Raw genomic sequence first — 22251 nt, 5'->3', positions numbered from 1 at the left:
TTAAGTATCTTCAAAATACTTAAATCAAATAAAATTGAAAATCAATCCACCTTGGCCTACAATACTCTAATTTGGACTGTTTTAATTGTAAGTGGTATAATCAAAATATTTCTTAGAAGTTCTCTTTCTGCCCTTCAGTGTTTTCAGTGGGGCTATGAGGGAGAGACTCCTGAGAAGGCAGGGATCCCAAAATGAACAGTTTATTGTAAAGAAAAGAACAGACTTCCGGTATTGTTGCTGTTCGGATGGGTGCAGGACAAAAGGATAATGTGCTCTCCAGATAGTTCCCCGGGGAGAATGTTCTGGGCTTTTTTGATTATCGATAAAACTTGTGCATCATCTTTAGAAAATGTAGCATTTTTACTAGAATTTAACATATTCAAAAATTATGACTTGTTAGAAAGAATAAATCACATTTGGAAAAGGTTTTAATATAACTCAGTATTATATATCCTTCCTGAAGGCCTTTAAAGATTAGCCCTTCACTCAGCTGATGCATGAGGGGAAAGGAAAATTGGTTTTTAATAAAGTCGCTTTTGAAGAGTCGTTTTTCTTTCCACATTGCTTTTCATAGCAGGTATCACTGTCCTCTTGTTTGGTTTCACTTTCTATGTCTTGGTGGAAATTGGAAGCGGTCAGTTACATATCTCTTACAGAAATCTCAAAGACATGAGAGCAAATTTTAAAGTTGACTCAATTTACATAGTGACGGAAGAACTGCCAAAATTCTAGAACTCTAATGACACTTAATTCGAATCAATAAACTAGGGACCACAGATCAGATTAAGTAATCCAGACTGTGGGAAATGACCCAATGTTGAACTATTTTGTTCTTGTTTTGGCCAAACCATATGGCAAAACTACCTCTGAGACAGTGAGGATGGGGTTCCCCTGTATCCTAGGAGACTAGGCAGGTATACCGTCAATCATCCTGGGCAGCGGTCCATCCTGGAGTTGGGAGTGAGTGGAACTTGGGGTGGGGAAGCAGGGACCTGCTCATTCCTCTGAAGCCATGGGGTGTTTGGGCCCCGAGCCAGTGGGTAAAATGCCTGGGGCAGCTCTGGCCGGGAAAGGGTGGGATTTCCTCTGCCCATGACCTGCTCAGAGGCACCAACCTCTGCTTTTCAATCAGCAGCAGTGACAAAAGCTGAAGCAGCAGCAACAGTGCAGGTCAGCAACTCTGGTGCAGGCAGAGTCTGGGGGCTTAAGGGGATAGCAGAGGGGGCCAGTCCTGGCCATTTGGACTTGAGAAGAGGCTGGAATCTCGTCACTGTAGGGTGGCTCTATTTCAAGGGCCGTCAGCAGGATGGCAGCTAGGTGAGGAGACTGGACTGGAAGTGGCTAAGGGTCTTGTCTGGGGGCCATGAGATGCCATTGCACTGGACAATGAACATCTCAGAAAACACTTTTATTTTTTTCTTAAAACTTTTTAATATGGGAATTTTCAAATACATATACAAAAGTAAAGAGAATGATGAACCCACATACCCATCACCCAACTTTAACAGTTATCAACATTTTGCCATACATCTTCATCTGTCCTTCACCTCAATTCTTTCTCTCTCCTGGATTTACTTATTTATTTATTTTTGTTAGTTTCTTCTTTATAACAAACTGAATCAGCTATACATATACATATACCCCCGTATCTCCTCCCTCTTGTGTCTCCCTCCCACCCTCCCTATCCCACCCCTCTAGGTGGTCACAAAGCACCGAACTGATCTCCCTGTGCTATGCGGCTGCTTCCCACTAGCTCTCTATTTTACATTTAGTAGTGTATATACGTCCATGCCACTCTCTCACTTCATCCCAGCTTACCCTTCCCCCTCCCCATGTCCTCAAGTCCATTCTCTACATCTGCGTCTTTATTCCTGTCCTGCCCCTAGGTTCTTCAGTACCATTTTTGTTTGTTTGTTAGATTCCATATATATGTGTTAGCGTACAGTATTTGTTTTTCTCAGAAACACTTTTAAAGGGGTGCTCTCAGCCAACTAGTCTGTAGGGACTCAGGCCAGAATAAATTGACCACAAAAAGGAAGCACAATCTCATTTTATAGACAAACAGATAAAGCCAGTGACAGGATTACTCAAGGGACCCCCCCAGATAATCCACTGTGACAAAAAGTTCAAGTATTTAATAACATTGATCTTTTCTCTATTCCAGATTTTTTTTCTTAAAATTATGAATTCTGCTGCATAAAAGATACTAAATATAATTGTGTTTGTATTGTATGTTATACACTTTACTTATGAATGTACAAATTAATGTTAATGCTTATGTCTTTACTATGAAACATTTTAAGTTAGTGTAAACCCCATGCAATTTAGTTTATTTATGTCGCTAAGCTGCACCGCAGTATCAATGATGGGATATATTAGGAGATTTGGGATGTTTGGCCCCATAAGTCAATTTATAAAAATTATTGCAAAACCTGGGGATAGCCTCAGTCTGTTGTGTTTTATTGCTTAATTAGCAAGTTGTCAAAAAGTGGCACCATATAAAGTGAGTGATGCTTTTTTACCTGTTCACTTACTTTTTATCGGGATAATGAGCTGTGGAATGACAGGAAGAATCTTGTTCCCCCCGTGTTCCAGCATGTCGTGGATTCCTTGCCGAGCAAAAAATTCATAGGGAAATGTCATTTCACAGAGCCCATCAAAAAACAGAGGCAGATAATGATGGTAATCCAGCTTCTCAATTTCCACCTGAAAGGACAGAGAAAAAATGCTATGTGAAAACAACAATGAGGCAAAGCATGGCTGGGCCAACTGTGAAGCTGTCACTAACTTAGGAGAAGCAAGTTCTTCAGAACTTCAGGAAGATTTTATTAGCCAACTCACGTAACAACCTGAAGTATGTTGTCACGTCTTTAATCTAGTAGTAATGAGGTTAAAATCATTGACCTTTAAATAGTAACAGATTAAAATCATTAATAATCTACATTGGGAGCATTTTAGTACTTTTCGGGGGGGGGTTCTTAGGTTAATTTTTTACCATTTGGCACAAAGGCAATACTGAAAAGGGATTCAAAAAGTCCATGGTATGTATGCTGAAAAAATATATATATATAAAAGAATAAAATGGGAAAGAAACAGTTGAAAGGAGATTAACATCTGAATTTCTAACAAAACTCTAATAGGTATTGCACATTAATATATTCTTGTGAGATATGTCTCTTCAGGACCTGGCAAATATGAGATTAAGGGGTAAAATACGATTCCATGGAAGACACACACTGAGCTGAACCTAAACAGACCACGGACCCCTCAGAATTAAAATATCCCAAACTCTCCTCTGCTTCTTCTGGGGCCAGAGATATACCACTTTTCCACTTCTATATACTTCACTCTCAATAATGCTTGCATGACCTCTTGTCCAGATCTTTGCAATAGTATCAAGCACCGTAAGGAATAGGAACAAAATTTCCAGAACAGAGAAAAGAGATGGCACTTTGGCAGCTGTTCACATGTAGATCTGCTCTAGCCTGGGTCCTCTACTATCTAGAGTATCCATGACCTGACTTTCTACCCGCAAGGTGACAGGAATGATGGTGATATCATGGATGGAAAGAGGCCAACAGACAGACTGTGGATATAACACACCTACAGAGCAAAGGATGCAGTGTTCCCAGTAAGAGGTGCAAATTTCCCTGATTTTCATGTCCTTATGAAGGTACCCAGCTTCCAATTATCACCATATATATATATATAAAATTAAGTGAGGAGCCCACCAAGACCTCAGAGAAACCTTTTTACATTAGGAGGTTTTCATACCCTCCAGTTGTCTCCCAGCATTCTGGAGTTTCTAGCCATGTGCCTGCCTGGGCCTGGGTGTGAGTAACTGAGAACAACCCAACCACATTTCTGAGTGCTTACTATAAGTCTGGGTGAATCAAATGTCCTACAATTCTCCAAGCAGGAGGTCTGTCTCCAGACTGCTCATGAACTACCCAGCCAACTAAGGAAGTAAGCACTCAGATTCTAATATTCATGCCCTTTGGGAAGTGGAGCTTGGAAAATGAATCCTAAATGGAGGTATGTACAGATATGCTTTACTTTACATTCCTTCAATAGTTGTAAAAGTTGCTTTATTCATAGTAAAAGTTTATGAAGTATATATTTAATACCAACCTTCTCAAGGATTGTTGTGTATTTGAGAACACTTTAGAACATTATTTTGCACAATTAAAAACTATTGTTACATCATTCAGCTCCAAAAGTATTATACAATGTTGTTACCTATAATTTTACCTTGTAACTTAACTTCATAATAAAAGTGTCATCTGTACTATATTTTGACTTGTACTTTTGATATTTTGCTAAATTTTTAAGCCCATTGTCACAGTTTTACATATGTCTCTTATAAAGTAGAAAATCATTAAATTTTCTACTGTAATATGATCTAAGACTTTGTATTTTAATATATTAAGCATTCACATTTATGGCTATGTCTAGTTAACTTCTGTCATCTTATTTTTTGGTCTCTGAATTTCATTTTTCATTTACTTTTTCCTTTCAACTGTGTATTTTTGTTATGTGGATTGTTTTCTTTACATTTTTGTGTCTGATGATTTGAAAGATAAAGCCTGTTTTATTATTTTATTGGAGCTATCTCACAGTATTCTCAAATATTTTAAAACATATGTATCTTAGAGAAGTAAGTTAAAAATCTCCTACTAAGATTACTGACATGCCAATTTTTCTTTGGAATTTTGTTGGATTTTTTTTTTAGTGTGATTTGGGGCAACAATTCCAACATCAACAACAGCAACAAAAAAAAGCCAAGTTTATGATACCAGACACTATTGTAAATACTTATGTGTATTAGTTCACTTAATCCTCATAACAGTTCTAGAGGTAGGTATTACTGGCAACCCAATTTTCAGTATAAGGAAACTGAGGCACAGAGAGGTTTAATAACTTGCCTAAGGTTTGCAGCTAGTTAGTGCTAGAGCTGGGATCCAAACCCAAGCAGTCTGGCTGCAGGACATGATACTACTTATCAGGCTATGTTGTGAGGCATGTCAAGGTTCAGCATTATTGTAATCTCCTTGTGAACTGGTCCCTTTATCCTCCTGTCTTTATCCTCTTTATCATTATTAATGCAGTCTGTCTTAGTCTAATCTAATTCTAATATTGCTATCACTGTTTTGTCTACTTTATCTTTCTCCATACTTTACTTTCTTCCTTCCTTTGACATTATGTTTAAGCATATCTTTTTTAGGTGGAGCTCCAGAAGCAAAGCTGTGAGAATGTTGGAGGGAGTGGGCCATGTCTGGTTGTCACACTCTGGAGGGAGACTATTGCTTACTGCAGTGCTGCGTGCAGGACAAGGAACATCCAAGATACCTGATCCCAGAGATTTGCAAACAGTTTTACCATTTGGGCTGGGTCACTGGGACTGGAGGACGAATTAGCTTGAAGCATGGCCGTGTGGCTGACAGGGTGTTGGTGCTCCAGCCGGGTCTCAGGCCTGAGCCTCTGAGGTGGGAGAGCCAAGTTCAGGATATTGGGACCTCCAGGCCCCATGTAATATAAATCGGTGAGAGCTCTCCAGAGATCTCTGTCTCAATGCCAACACCCAGCTCCACCCAAAGGGCAGCAGGCTCCAGTGCTGGATGTCCCATGACAAACAACTAGCAAGACAGGAACACAACCTGATCCATTAGCAGTGAGGCTGCCTAAAATCATACTAAGTTCACAGACACCCCAAAACACCAACGGACGCAGCCCTGACCACCAGAAAGACACGATCCAGCCCCACCCACCAGAAAACAGGCTCCAGTCCCCTCCACTAGGAAGCCTACACAAGCCACTAAATCAACCTTACCCAAGGGAGGCAGACATCAAAAACAACGGGAACTACAAACCTGCAGCCTGCGAAAAGGAGACTCCAAACACAGTAAATTAAGTAAAATGGGAAGACAGAGAAATAAGCAGCAGATGAAGGAGCAATGTAAAAACCCACCAGACCAAACAAATGAAGAGGAATAGGCAGTCTAACTGAAAAAGAATTCAGAGTAGTAAAGATGATCCAAAATCTTGGAAATAGAATGGAGAAAATACAAGAAATGTTTAACAAGGACATAGTAGAACTAAAGAGCAAACAAACAATGATGAACAACACAATAAATGAAATTAAAAATTCTCTAGAAGGAATCAATAGCAGAATAACTGATGGAGAAGAACAGATAAGTGATCTGGAAGATAAAATAGTGGAAATGACCACTGCAGAGCAGAATAATGAAAAGAATTGAGGACAGTCTCAGAGACCTCTGGGACAACATTAAACACACAAACATTCGAATTATAGGGGTCCCAGAAGAGGAGAGAAGAAAAAAGGGTCTGAGAAAATATTTGAAGAGATTATAGTTGAAAACTTCCCTAACATAGGAAAGGAAATAGTTAATCACGTCCAGGAAGCACAAAGAGTCCCATACAGGATAAAACCAAGGAGAAACATGCCAAGACACATATTAATCAAACTATAAGAAATTAAATACAAAGAAAAAATATTAAAAGCAGAAAGGGAAAAGCAACAAATAACATATAAGGAAATCTCCATAAGGTTAATAGCTGATCATTCAGCAGAAACTCTGCAAGTTAGAAGGGAGTGGCAGGACATATTTAAAGTGATGAAAGGGAAAAACCTACAACCAAGATTCTCTACCCAGCAAAGATCTGATTCAGATTCGACAGAGAAATTAAAACCTTTATAGATGAGCAAAAGCTAAGAGAATTCAGCAGCACCAAACCAGCTTTACAACAAATGCTAATGGAACTTCTCTAAGTAGGAAACACAAGAGAAGGAAAAGACCTACAATAACAAACCCAAAACAATTAAGAAAATGGTAATAAGAACATACATATCGATAACTACCTTAAATGTAAATGGATTAAATGCTCCAACCAAACGACATAGACTGGCTGAATGGACCCATATATATATGCTGTCTACAAGAGACCCAGTTCAGACCTAGGGACACATACAGACTGAAATTAAGGGGATGGAAAAAGATATTCCATGCAAATGGAAATCAAAAGAAAGCTGGAGTAGCAATTCTCATATCAGACAAAATAGACTTTAAAATAAGGACTATTAGAAGAGACAAAGAAGGACACTACATAATGATCAAGGGACCGATCCAAGAAGAAGATATAACAATTGTAAATATTTATGCAACCAACATAGGAACACCTCAATACATAAGGCAAATGCTAACAGCCATAAAAGAGGAAATCGACAGTAACACACTCATAGTAGGGGACTTTTCATCAATGGACAGATCATCCAAAATGAAAATAAATAAGGAAACACAAGCTTTAAATGACACATTAGACCAGACGGACCTAATAGCTATTTATAGTATATTCCATCCAAAAACCACAGAATACACTTTCTTCTCTAGTGCTCATGCAACATTCTCTAGGATAGATCATATCTTGGGTCACAAATCAAGTAAATTTAAGAAAATTGAAATCGTATCTAGTATCTCTTCAGACCACAATGCTATGAGCCTAGATATCAATTACAAGAAAAAAACTAAAAATTCCAACACATGGAGGCTAAACAATACACTACTAAATAACCAAGATCACTGAAGAAATCAAAGAGGAAATCAAAAAATACCTAGAAACAAATGAAAATGAAAACTCAACGACACAAAACCTATGGGATGCAGCAAAAGCAGTTCTAAGGGGGAAGTTTATATCAATAAAATCCTACCTCAAGAAACAAGAAAAATCTCGAATAAACAATCTTATACCTAAAGCAATTAGAGAAAGAAGAGCAAAAAACCCCCAAAGTTAGCAGAAGGAAAGAAATCATAAAGATCAGATCAGAAGTAAATGAAAAAGGAATGAAGGAAACAATAGCAAAGATCAATAAAACTAAAAGCTGGTTGTTTGAGAAGATAAACAAAATTGATAAACCACTAGCCAGGCTCATCAAGAAAAAAAGGGAGAAGACTCAAATCAACAGAATTAGAAATGAAAAAGGAGAATTAACAACTGACCCTGCAGGAATACAAAGGACCATGAGAGATTACTACAAGCAACTATATACCAATAAAATGGACAACCTGGAAGAAATGGACAAACTCTTAAAAAAGCACAAACTTCCAAGACTGAGCCAGAAAGAAATAGAAAATATGAACAGACCAATCACAAGCACTGAAATTGAAACTGTGATTAAAAATCTTCCAACAAACAAAATCCCAGGACCAGATGGCTTCACAGCTGAAATCTATCAAACATTTAGAGAAGAGCTAACACCTATACTTCTCAAACTCTTTCAAAATATAGCAGAGGGAGGAACACTCTCAAACTCATTTTATGAGGCTACCATCTCCCTGATACCAGAACCAGACAAAGATGTCGCAAAAAAAGAAAACTACAAACCAATATCACTGATGAACATAGATGCAAAGATCCTCAACAAAATGCTAGCAAAAAGAATCCAACAGCACATTAAAAGGATCATACACCATGATCAAGTGGGGTTTATCTCAGGAATGCAAGGATTCTTCAATATACAGAAATCAATCAATGTGATACACCATATTAACAAACTGAAAGAGAAAAACCATATGATCATCTCAATAGATGCAGAGAAAGCTTTCGACAAAATTCAGCACCATTTATGATAAAAACCCTCCAGAAAGTAGGAATAGAGGGAACTTACCTCAGCATAATAAAGGGCATATATGACAAACCCATAGCCAACATCATTCTCAATGGTGAAAAACTGAAACCATTTCCTCTAAAATCAGGAACAAGACATGGATGCCCACCCTCACCACTATTATTCAAAATAGTTTTGGAAGTTTTAACCACAGGAATCAGAGAAGAAAAAGAAATAAAAGGAATGTAAATAAGAAAAGAAGAAGTAAAGCTGTCACTGTTTGCAGATGATATGATACTATACATAAAGAATCCTAAGACTCTACCAGAAAACTACTAGAGCTAATCAGTGAATTTGGTAAAGTAGCAGGATACAAAATTAATGCAGAGAAATCTCTTGCATTCCTATACACTAATGATTAAAAACATGAAAGAGAAATTAAGGAAACACTCGCATTTACCACTGCAACAAAAAGAATAAAATACCTAGGAATAAACTTACCTAAGGAGACAAAAGACCTGTATGCAGAAAACTGTAAGACACTGATTAAAGAAAATAAAGATGATACAAACAGATGGAGATATATACCATGTTCTTAGATTGGAAGAATCAACATTGTGAAAATAACTATACTACCCAATGCAATCTACAGATTCAATGCAATCTCTATCAAACTACCAGTGGCATTTTTCACAGAACTAGAACAAAAAATTTCACAATCTGTATGGAAACACAAAAGACCCTGAATAGCCAAAGCAATCTTGAGAAAGAAAAACGGAGCTGGGGGAATCAGGCTCCCGGACTTCAGACTATACAACAAAGCTACAGTAATCAAGACAGTATGGTACTGGCACAAAAACAGAAATATAGATCAGTGGAACAGGATGGAAAGCCCAGAGATAAACCCACACACATATGGTCACCTTATCTTGACAAAGGAGGCAGGAATATACAATGGAGAAAAGACACCCCTTCAATAAGTGGTGCTGGGAAAACTGGACAGCTACATGTAAAAGAATGAAATTAGAACACTCCCTAGCACCATACACAACAATAAGCTCAAAATGGATTAAAGAGGGCTTCCCTGGTGGCGCAGTGGTTGAGATTCCGCCTGCCAATGCAGAGGACATGGGTTCGTGCCCCATTCCGGGAAAATCCCACATGCTGCAGAGTGGCTGGGCCCGTGAGCCATGGCTGCTGAGTCTGCGCGTCCAGAGCTTGTGCTCCGCAAGGGGAGAGGCCACAACAGTGAGAGGCCCGCGTATCGCAAAAAAAAAAAAAAGAAAGAAAAAGAAAATGGATTAAAGACCTAAATGTAAGGCCAGACACTATCCAACTCTTAGAGGAAAACATAGTTAGAACACTCTATGAAATACATCACAGCAAGATCCTTTTTGACCCACCTCCTAGACAAATGGAAATATAAACCAAAATAAACAAATGGGACCTAATGAAACTTAAAAGCTTTTGCACAGCAAAGGAAACCATAAACAAGATGAAAAGACAACCCTCAGAATAGGAGAAAATATTTGCAAATGAAGCAACTGACCAAGGATTAATCTCCAAAATATACAAGCAGCTCATACAGCTCAGTATAAAAGAAAACAAACAACCCAATCCAAAAATGGGCAGAAGCTTTAAACAGACATTTCTCCAAAGAGGATATACAGATTGCCAACAAACACATGAAATGATGCTCACTATCACTAGTCATTAGAGAAATGCAAATCAAAACTACAATGAGGTATCACCTCACACCAGTCAGAATGGCCATCATCAAAAAATCTACAAACGATAAATGCTGGAGAGCTTGTGGAGAAAAGTGAACCCTCTTGCACTGTTGGTGGGAATGTAAAGTGACACAGCCACTATGGAGAACAGTATGGAGGTTCCTTAAAAAACTAAAAATACAACTACTATACAACACAGCAATCCCACTACTGGGTATATACCCTGAGAAAACCATAATTCAAAAAGAGTCATGTACCACAGTGTTCACTGCAGCTCTATTTGCAATAGCCAGGATATGGAAGCAACCTAGGTGTCCACTGACAGATGAATGGATAAAGAAGTTGTGGCACATATATATAATGGAATATTACTCAGCCGTAAAAAGAAACAAAACTGAGTTATTTGTAGTGAGGTGGATGGACCTAGGGTCTGTCATACAGAGTGAAGTAAGTCAGAAAGAGAAAAACAAATACCATGCGCTAACACATACATATGGAATCTAAAAAACAATCAAAATTGTTCTGATGAAACTAGGGGCAGGACATCAATAAAGACACAAATGTAGAAAATGGACTTGAGGACACAGGGAGGGGGAAGGGTAAACTGGGATGAAGTGAGAGAGTATCATTGACATACATACACCACCGAATGTAAAATACATAGCTAGTGGGAAGCAGCCGCATAGCACAGGGAGATCAGCTCGGTGCTTTGTGACCACCTAGACAGGGGGGATAGGGAGGGTGGGAGGGAGACGCAAGAGGGATGAGATATGGGGATATATGTATACGTATAGCTGATTCACTTTGTTATACAGCAGAAACTAACACAGCAATGTAAAGCAATTATACTCCAATAAAGATGTTTAAAAAAAATAGAAGAATATCTTTTCTAAGTAGCTTATAGTTGGATTTGTTTTTTTCCTCTCTCATTTTGTAATATGTCTTCAAACAACAAATATCAAGCATACATATGACTGTTAATTTCAAAAGTTTTGAAAAAGAAAGAAAAGCAATGGGAGCAAGGATAAAGGAAAAGAAAAAAAAGAGGGAGCATTTGCAAGACAGTAAAATTGAATGAAAGACTGAGTGAAAGAGACTGAGAAAGAAAAAGATTTTCTCTGTGTCTTTAACTCATTCTAGCTCACTGACCACATATTCATACCAGAAATTCTTGTAAGTTCTTCTTCTGACCTGTTTATCAATTATTTGGCATGTCTATTTCACTCAGATCTATTGTCTTAATGGAATAACAAATTGCCAGTATAGTTTGAGATCAAAAACTTCTTTAAACACTGTAGACATTTCTCTACTTGCCACAAGGTCACTTTTTTGTACATAACTCTTTTCTGTTTGCATATCTTCTGTTTCCTCTTTATTATTTTAATACTGTTTCAGTTGATAGATTTGGCTAGGGCTTGGGAAACATTCTCACATTCCATTTACAATCAAGAGCTTTGTCTGTATTTGTTTTGTTTTGTTTTTAATGATATATCTGACATGATATATCTGACTCCTCCTTAATGTATTTTTCTTTTTATCTGAAGAGCTCCTCCTAGCTACCACACTGTTTTCACATTGTTTTCCACAATAAAGGTATCAATGCTTCTTCACTCCCATTTCTCTTCAACCTGGGAGGCCCTGGTGGGACATTAGTCAGGAGCCACAGCAGGTCGGGACCCGAGCATATGGAGAAAGGAAATAGGAAGGGAAAAATGGAAACAGGTAGATCAATTAAGAGACTGTTGCAGTAATCCGGGTAAAGAAAGTTGGTGACTTAGGGTAAGCTGGTAGTAAGCAAAATGGCGGAAAAGTGAATGAAATAAGGACTTGTTTGGAGATAGAATCGATCAAACTGCTGATGGATTGAATGCAGAATTTGAAGGAAGGAAATCAAGGATGAACTCCAGTGATGAGGGTGTGGTGTCAAGGGGCCCAGGGAAAACAGTTTCACAAGGCCAATTACATCATGTTAATGAGAGCCGAAAAGGGACCAAAGGATTGAACAAAACCAAGGTCACTGGGAACGTGGGTTGTTCCCTTCACTGCATGCTGTCCTTCTGCAGCATTGTTCCCTGGAGACACTGGTGCCTTTTGTTCCCCAGACAGCTGGTGCATCACTCATTCCTCCTTAGAGACTTTCTTTGAATGCACTCCTCCCTTTCTCTCCAGACCTCTCAGTTGCTGGCAACTCCTTTCATCTAGATTTCAGTTCAGTGAGGCCCTCTTACCACTGCCTACTGCCCTGTTTGATTTCTTTGCGGTCCTTATCATTTATACATTGCAATTTCTTAAGTTCTGTTGTTCAGGGAACTTGTCATTGCCTAGAAGGGTGTTTGGCACATAATAGGTGAATACTCAATAAGCATGTGTTTGAATTTTAATTCTGACCTTTTGAATCTGTCCTCCGAGCTAACTCTGAGAAGCATACTCAGCTCAGGAACAATGGCCAGATGATGAATGGCCATATCTAGAGCTGAGGGCGGGGACCATGGCAGAGCGCACAGCGGGCTGGTGCTGAACACTGACCCTGTAGCATGAAGAAGCACGTACATTTCTATAAACTTAGGTATCCCACAAATAAAATGCCATGTTTTCTCTATTAAGATTGCAGTAATTATTCACATTTCAGGAATTTTGTGAATATTTTAACAGACAATCAGGATGGGCTTCTTGGTGCTTCTATTTACCCTCATTTCATTAGAAATCATTTAGGGTTTAATTTGCTATTCTGTTTACCTTTAAAACTTTAGAAGGAAAAGTTTCTGTTGTTCGTAGTATCATCAAAAACAAACATATTAATGTACATCTATAATTAATATATTGGAATAATACAAGATCGTCTTTCTAAAGTATATAGATGTTGAGAATAATTCAAGATTAAAACCAGATTTTAAACTAGAGATAAATTAGGAGATCCCTTATTTATCTTTGTGTGTGTATTTGCCAGATGGTGACTACTATCCCTTACAGGTCTTCTAAATTCCTGGCTTCATTTATTCATTTAAACTTACAAAAGATAATTTTTACTGTTTATTTAGCAATAAACGTTTTTCAGTTATGTAAATTATTTTTCTTCTAAGATAATTTCTTAGTAACAAATATTTTACTTTATATTTCTTTACTATTACTGTAAAAATAGCAGGTTTCAAACTTTTATAAAATTTGGGAATCTCTCTTCAAAGTTTATGCAAGAATTCCAGAATAAAAAGAAAACTGTATGAAGTGAGACAAAGAACAAGGGCTGTTTTAAACATATCAGATAAAATTTCATGGTAAAATGCTGATTGATAACAGCTTGGATATTAACTCCAGAAACATCAAGCATTTTACTCACAGAATCTCTCTCTTTTAAATTTATGTTTTATAACTTTTTAAAGATCACATAGTACCTACAAGTTGATCTTTAAATCTTACAGTGACTTTTAGCCAAAAGCAATACAATTCTAACTTCACCTGTCCTATCAGATATGCCTTTTTACCCCCATAACAAATGTGCCAGGTAGTAACGCTGCACTAAGAGGTCAGAAAAACGATGAGGTAATGATTTTCATTAAAAAAACTCAAATCGGAAACTTACTCTTACACTTTCCATATCCTTGCTTCAATTAGCAAATGGAATATCATTTACAATATCTGTTATTACAAGTCCTGTAGTAATAACCGAGAATCTTGCTTAGAATCATGAAAATCTGAAAAAGTGTACTTATCTATTAATATACTATGACCTCATTTAGCCTTATTATGACATTTCTAAAATAAAGTTTTAACTTACTCTTTTCAATCCTTAAGGCAGCTGTTGAACTACTGCAAGAGGTCTTACAAGTTATTTAGTCATTAAGCATGTTTGCAGATGATATATATATTTCAAATATGGATGCACTTTTCTTTTTCAAATGTGTGGATGTGTTTGTGATGAGTCACTGAAAATAATTTATGTCGTTTTACATTTTCTCAATGATACCGAATATGTAACTAAAATCCTATTATAGTACATGATGCAAAAAGTAAGAATTTTTAACATGAAAAATGTTCTTTGGTGTCAAAAGGAGATTTCTTGCAGGATGGCAGACAAGGATAATGTGGATCCTTAAACTGTTATAAAGTCTAATAAACACCAAAATGTGTTAAATTCAAAGTTGAGGTCAGGAAATCCTCAGATGCTAGAGATAAAGACAAAAACAAGAGTCACAGGGTGATGCCACATGACCCTAGGCTGTGTCAGACACAGACCAGATCAGAAGACTGGAAATGAGCCTTTAAAGTCTCAGGAGTTCAGGAAAACAGGGTGCTTTGCAAGAAAAGGGCTGAAACTCCTGCACCCAACAGGACCCTTGAAGGGCTGTCCCACTTGTGAAAAGAGGACCAGAAACTCTCTTCCCATGAGTCTGTGGAAATAGAAAGAGAGCTTAATGTTTGACAAAGCTCTTGATGGGAAAAACTTCGTCTGAGAAACAGAAACCCAAAGGAATTAAGGAATTAATCAAGGAAGTCAAGGAATTAAGAAAAAAAAATTGTTTTCTGACCACTGAAAGGAAACTTTTGGGGCCCAGATAAAAGCAAATACAAAAATGTTAATACTTGCATAACAGAAAATATATAGTATCATTAACCTTAAAATCCAATAGTTGTTTGGAGAATAGATTGGCCGCAAATGAAAAGAGAAGAGGGGTCTGGATCACAGAACTGAGGGACCAACACAGAGTAAGCACAGGGAGATAGGGCAATGGAAAAGATGCAGATAAGTCCCAACCTGAGGTGCTCCCACACTTGATTCATGGGAGTTCCAGAGAGGACAGAGTATGGAGAAAGGAGGATTTGGAGAAATAATGGTTGAGACTCTTTCAAAATTGAATAAAGATGGGAATTTTCAGATTGAAGATGCATATATAGATACCTTTTTGATAGAAAAACTATAAATAATCACATTTTAAAGACATTTTTGAAAGTCATTCTTATATCCTTTTCTGTGAATTGTATTTTCATATCCTTTGCCTTTTTTTTTTTCAGTCTGGTATTGACCTTTTTTTTTTAGGAGCTGTTTTAGATTACGGGGATTCATCTTTTGTGTGTGATAGGAGTTTCAATTTTTTCTTTTGTCGTGCAGAATTTTTGTTTTAGAATGTATTAGTTTTTTATGGGTCCTGAAGTTTGAGCCATCATTAGAAAAGTTTTCCTCCATTTTGTAGCAGAAAGAATAGAAACAATTAGAAAACACAATTTATAATTGTTTACTCTAGTACTTTTATGATTTCTTTTCTTTACATTTAAATCATTAATCCATTTGTAACTTTTCTTGGTGTAGGTATGAAGTATGCTTCCAATGGCAACTTTTTTCCAAGTGGCTACCCAGTTGTTCCAATGTATTTATTTAATAGTCTTCTACTGGTTAGAAGTTTCACTTTATCAGGAAAGCCCTATGTCTTGACTTTCTATTCTATTACGTTGGCCTTTCTCATTCATGAACCAGTACTATTTTAACTATCACAACTGTTTAATAGATTTTAATATCTTGTAGGCTAGTCCCCCTATTATTACCTTTTCTATTCTGTTCTATTATCATAATTTGTTTACTTTTCAATATGAAATTCAGGCATAAATTTTAGACATAACGTTTACTTAATGGATCTATATAAAAACTTGCATTCAATAATTAGATAAAACACATTCTTTACAAGCATACATGAGAGAGTTTAGAAAACTAAATGAATGCTAAGCCACAAAGTAAGTCACAAGAAATTCCAAAATACCTTTGCTATATGTAAAATTTTTTGAAGAAAATTAAATAAAATAACAAATCACTAACTAAAAGATAGCCAAACTTTAATCTCCATACATTTGGAAACTTAAAAACATTTAAAATTACTCATAGATCAAAGAGAAAATCCTTATAGAAATAACAATGTGTTAAGAATTGAATCACAGTGAAATCACTTAACCTGAAAGAAGAGAAAAATGCCCATTTATACAGACTCTCTTTGAGAATAGAGAAAAGAGGAAAACTACACAGCTCACTATATGAGGCCAGCATAACCTTGCCACTAAAATCAGATAACTACAGGCCAATCTCACCGAATCAAAATAAAATAACAGGCAAATTGAATTCAATAGCACGTTAAAAATTATGGCCAAATTGACTGTATTGCAGAAATATCAGAATATTTCAACATCATGTTTAAATTTTTAAAGGATGAAAAATTAGATCATCTCAATAGATTCAGATAAAGCACTTGATAAAATCATTCATTAAAAAATAAAAATGCTAAGGAAAAGCCTACAGCAAATATCATACTTTATGGTGAAACTTCAGGAACGTTCCCATTATGGAAAAATCCATAGAAATCCATAGAAAAGAGACAAGAAGATTGTTATCATCGTTTCTATTCAACATTGTACTGGAGGTTCTAGCTAATGTAGAAAATAAGATACATACAAAGATTGGGGGGAAAAAAACCTCTTGTTATTTGAGGATGTTATGGCTATATAGTATACCGAGAGAATCTATAAGCAAGTTTAATTAGTAAGAGAGTTCAGAAAAATTGATGCATAAAAGATCAACACACTAAAAATAGTAGCATCCCTATATGCCATTAAAAATTATTTAGAAAATATATAGTTTTTAATGTCCGCAGTAGCAAGAAATGAAGCAAACAAACCCTTTAAGGTAGCTAGTAATAAAACTAGCAGTCAATATGCAAGACTTTATGGAGACAATTACAAAAGATTATTGACAAGTATAAATGGAAAGCAAGAACAGTCTTCTATGAACAGATGAATATATAGACTATAATCATGGATGGGCAGACTGAAACTTATAAAGGTGGTGATTTTGTCCCAATTAATCTACAAATTCAACCTAAACTCAAGGCAGCTTCTTCATTCTTAAGGAGAGAAGCGGAAGATTTGAGAGGCTCAGTGACCTGTTGGGACCACTTTCCAAGCAGCGACAGAGTGAGAATCCAAACCCAGTGTTTCTTTCCATTGACCTGTTCACCATTTTTTCATTATCTTGATAGCTTGCTGTTTTACTACAAATACTGAAGGCTTTGTCTAGCTGGAAGATATTAATTACTGAGTAACAAATCTGGACTTGGGAATGGAGAATCAAATTATTTTATGGAATAACCTTATTTCAAGTTTCTGTCAGAAGTGCTAACAAGACAGCTAAAGGTCAGTTGTAAGCAGATCTCGAATTTATGCACACTTAACCTTTATTACTCAGGAATTGTGTGTTCCTAACTGCAGCAGTCAATGAGTGATGCTCTCAAGTGTAATAAATAAAAAGAAATAATTCCCAGTTAAAGGAATCTCCTAAAACTTTTAAAATAGCATTTTTTCTTTTTTACATTGGGAGGGTGGATGAAAAGGAGTAAAATATGTATCAAAATACATCTTTGAAGTTTCTCTTTCATTTACCACATTTCTGTATAATGCTAAAAATAGTATAATTTTGTCAGGGGTGGAGAGGGAATAATTATATTTTGGGACAACTGATGTTCATTAAATAGAAGAGCAAGAAATATATGATAGGCCTAAAAAGTTCTAGCACTGTTTTAGGAATTGAGACAGAGTTAGAAACAGATTATTTGTGGCTTTTACCATTGGTGTCAATTGCAAAGCATGGCATTATTTTACAAAAACTCTCTATGAATTAGATAATTTACTGTGAACTTCAATACACTCAACCAAATAAGTAGAATTAAAGAGGTTTGGAAAGGGTTGATTTAGGTGAAGTTAATGCTGTGAAGCAATTTTAAGAAGAAATTACCGTGGTAGCACTACTGGCTGTCTCTTACATCAGCATATAATTTTGCTATGTATATATTTTGCAGGGATTAGCTACAAATTTATTAAAGTTCTTTATTCTCAGGAGTTCTTATATTTCTCAAATTTTACGCACCCCCCAAAAAAAACAAAGCAAAAAATATGCTCAATCACTGAACTAGTTATAGTGCTGTGTTGAATGTTGGAGTGATGGAGTTAGTGAATAGGAAAAGAACATGAAAGTGTATTCAGAGAAATATGACTTCTTTCCTTGGATTCATATTTTACTATTAACAGTTTGTTGAAAAAGTAAATTAATGACACACTCCCTTTATGGAGAGCAGCCTGGGATTGGAATCAGGCAGATCTGTGTTCAAATCCAGCACTCGTATGTAGTGAGTTCTATCACTTTCAAACTGACTAGTAGAAAGTTACCGACCTTCTCTGGGGCTTAGTTCACCATTTATAAAAAGATACCTAATTCCCAGGTTTATCGTAGGATTATATGAGATACTATGTGCTAAATGATGTTCGTTCCCTCTATTCTTTGCCAAGAATATAATACCAAAAGTTAAGTAGTATTTCAAGGTGGTACATGAGTAAACACCAAATGAGGGGTACAGACCAAGAGGATATAGGAAGAGGCCCAAGTTTAGAGAAAGAGAGATAGTTATGGGTTGCAGTGAATAGGTACAGTTTCACTGGGGAGGGAAACCTTGTTAAGTCCTGCAGTATGAGAAGAGATCCGCATTCTGGACATACAACAGGCTGCAAGTTCAGTTTAGGATATAGACTATGAGACCTCTGGGTGGACATGGTTCAGTACTAGTGACTTCAGAGTCATTTCATAGAGATCATGGTCTCGTAAGAGTGTGAAGTGAGAAGATCTTCAAGAGAACCTGTGAGGACTGTCCTCAGTGAGAACAGAAGAGGCAGGGGACTTGGTCAGGGAGCTAAGAGAATCATGCAGAACAACCAGTGTTCATGAGCTTTGCATTAAGGAAAAATGCGGCTTGAATGCTTTACTAACCCATCACAGTGGAAACAAACGATACTTATTTTATTGGAAATATGAAAACTGACAAAGTTATGAAATAAGGTACATAAATTGTGAAACTCATCATGGTACTAATTGTTTCATGGCAATATAAAAAATGTTTCTCAATGAGAGGACTATTTACAAAGGAACTTGAACCACCTCGTGGAGACCTATTATCACCACGTAGAAAGACTATGTTTCTCTATCTCAAATACTCATGCTAGGCCTGTGAGTGGAGTGGCAAACTTTCTGGTCTGTGAATCCATTCTCCATTCTGTGCAACACTCGGGGGAGGAGGGGAGTCATGAGCAGAGGAGGGTCCCTGGGAAGAACCTAGAGTTTAAAACATCCCCTCGGGCTTCCCAGGTGGCGCAGTGGTTGAGAGTCCGCCTGCCGATGCAGGGGACGCGGGTTCATGCCCCGGTCCGGGAGGATCCCACATGCCACGGAGCAGCTGGGCCCGTGAGCCATGGCCGCTGAGCCTGCGCGTCCGGAGCCTGTGCTCCGCAACGGGAGAGGCCACAACAGTGAGAGGCCTGCGTACCAAAAAAAAAAAAAAAAAATTCTCCACAGATTTATCAAAGTTTTATTTCATTTCTTTTTAGAAAAAAATACCCTTAGGTATGCTTCAGTTTACAGGCTGTTTACATCTTGAGGTAAAAGTAAAATTAGAACATCTAATTGCTCTTCTCCAAGTACTGAAAGAATGGGACTGTGTACTTGGGTAAAGTGAAAAGAGAGGAGAGGTAATTTTGGTGACCGGAGCCAACGGGAAAGGTTTCAGGGGAGATGCCACCAAACTACTAGAAAGCACTTCAGTTTGCCTGATCACGTTTTGGCGTTTGTAAGGCAAGCTGTTAACGTGAACTGTGCGTTCTCAGTAGGGAGGGAGGCAGGATGGAAGAGTAACGGCATGTGGCTCTGCAGTGGAGTCATGGCTCCTCCGTGACTAGCAGATGACCCCTCCCAAACTACTCCATCTTCTCACGTCTCAGTTTCCTCATCTGTAAAGTAGGACAGTAATAGTACCTGCCTCCCAGGGAATGCTGTGAGCCAATCCGTATAAAAAGCTGAGAACAGTGCCTGGGGGGTAGAAGGGATCAATAGGTGGACGCTATGAAACAAAGGAGCCCTCTGTTGTTTTCATTATTGAGTTACTTCTTTATCAACTGCAATCGTCAGTCTAGTTCCTCTATATTGACTACATTCTTTAAATTTTGTTCTGTTCCTTTGTAGAGGAAAAAAAATCTTCTGGGTGTACCAACATTTTCTTAAACTATTCTGGTCCTGCTGTCATTTTGTTTAAAGTGACTGAAGAACAGAAGTCATTTGTGAAGGACACAGAACATTGAGCCCAGAGAGCTCGCAGGTTAAAGCGGGGTGCACATCAACGGCTGCCAGTGATTCAGGGGACTTTCAAGTAGGTCAGAGTATCTTTATAGAAAATGACACCAGCGTTCTGTGTTTGCGTGGTATAACAATAAATCTAGGTGATAAAAACGCAAAATGCTGAAAACTCCATCTTTATTATAAAAAACACTGTTATTTGTAATAACACATGAATGCAAATATGTATTACATAACATAAAAAGACGGCAAAAATATATATAAGCTGGTCAAATAACTGTGCCTAAAATTATTGTTTCCATATTTATCAGCTGAAACCTTTGCGAATTTTTTAATGAAAAAATATTATCTGCCTCATTGAATCTCTGCTTCAGAGTGTAACCTTAGGCCACATACCTAAGTGTACTCCTTTTATAGCAGATGTGATATTGACAATCAAGTTATTTTGACATTTTAGAATTGTATACCAGTGACACATGGGAAAATATTCAATCTGTACACCAGGCTGTAATTCCGGAAACAAGTATCTTATATCACAATATCTGGGCAGAGCTCTAAAAATGTGACTTTGTTTTCTTTGTCATGAGAAAGACTGAATTTCTTCCTATGTAGTAGTATAAAGAGCATTTCCTTTAACTCAGTGAAAGTTACAGAGAAAATTCAAAAGCACACAGAGTGAAAGGCTCATTTTCGTTCTTTTCATTAAACAGTTTGGGGAGTTGGTATCTCTCTTCCTACAGTGAACTCTGCCTTCCCATGTCTGTTAAGACAGTTTCTTTAAAGAAGATCAAGCATTGCTATTTAGGAAGTTCTTTGCAATTCTATTCTTTCTATCTCTAAACTCCTCGCACCACCTATTCTCCCTACTCCTGGGTTCTCTAGACTGCGCTTATTGCTTTTTGTTATTATTTTTACATGGCCACTTATGCAGATATTGTTATGCCCTCATGTTTCATCTGCAACAAGGTTTCTGCAGAGATATCTGCATGCTCCCTACGGACAGGGACCGTGTTTGGTTCACTGTTGATGCCTAGTATCACTTGCCTCCTATGAGTCTTAAAATTTGCTGAAGAAATGGATCATTTTTAGTTTGGGAGTCAAAACAACACTCTACAGCAATGGTTGGTGAATACCCATTTCGCTGTACGACAAACATGGTCAGCTAAGATACCTGATTTGCAAATCCACAAAATATTTAATTTTTATTAAGAACTGTGGGATCCATAGTTTTAATGACTCTGCACCCAGGTCAGAGGGCCTTCTTTGTCCTCCACTCCAGGAGAGTGAAGTCTTTGTAGCACCAGTGTATTTTGTATATGCCCCAACCAGCATATTTATTAAAGCTTAAATATTTGTTTACATTCTGTCACCTGCACTAACTTGTGAGCCCTGGATGCCATATTCCGTCCATTTTTTTTTTTTTTTTTTTTTGCAGTATGCGGGCCTCTCACTGTTGTGGCCTCTCCCGTTGCGGAGCACAGGCTCCAGATGCGCAGGCTCAGCGGCCATGGCTCACGGGCCCAGCCGCTCTGCGGCATGTGGGATCTTCCCAGAATGGGGCACGAACCCGTGTCCCCTGCATCGGCAGGTGGACTCTCAACCACTGTGCCACCAGGGAAGCCCCCCGTCCATTTTTTTGATCTGTAACATTTCATATTAATTCCTGGTGGATAGGCCACCTCATGTTTGTTGAATGAATTAATCAATGAGCAGATTCTCAAATGATCCCTTGACACCAGTCTCTCTTGTCT

At 37.5% G+C, this 22251-nt stretch overlaps 1 protein-coding gene across 3 annotated transcripts in view; it reads right to left on the bottom strand.

The window, feature by feature from the left end:
- PACRG (parkin coregulated) overlaps positions 1-22251 on the bottom strand; it is a 515568-nt gene that overhangs the window by 231341 nt on the left and 261976 nt on the right. For all 3 annotated transcript variants that reach the window (XM_079939453.1, XM_079939455.1, XM_079939454.1), the window contains exon 3: positions 2535-2706. In XM_079939453.1, coding sequence (XP_079795579.1) covers positions 2535-2706 — 172 coding nt within the window. The remainder of the gene's footprint in view (positions 1-2534; positions 2707-22251) is intronic.

This window comes from Stenella coeruleoalba, assembly GCF_951394435.1.
Source record: "Stenella coeruleoalba genome assembly, chromosome: 12".
NCBI classification, from domain to species: domain Eukaryota; kingdom Metazoa; phylum Chordata; class Mammalia; order Artiodactyla; family Delphinidae; genus Stenella; species Stenella coeruleoalba.
This window is presented reverse-complemented; position numbering and strand designations above follow the sequence as displayed.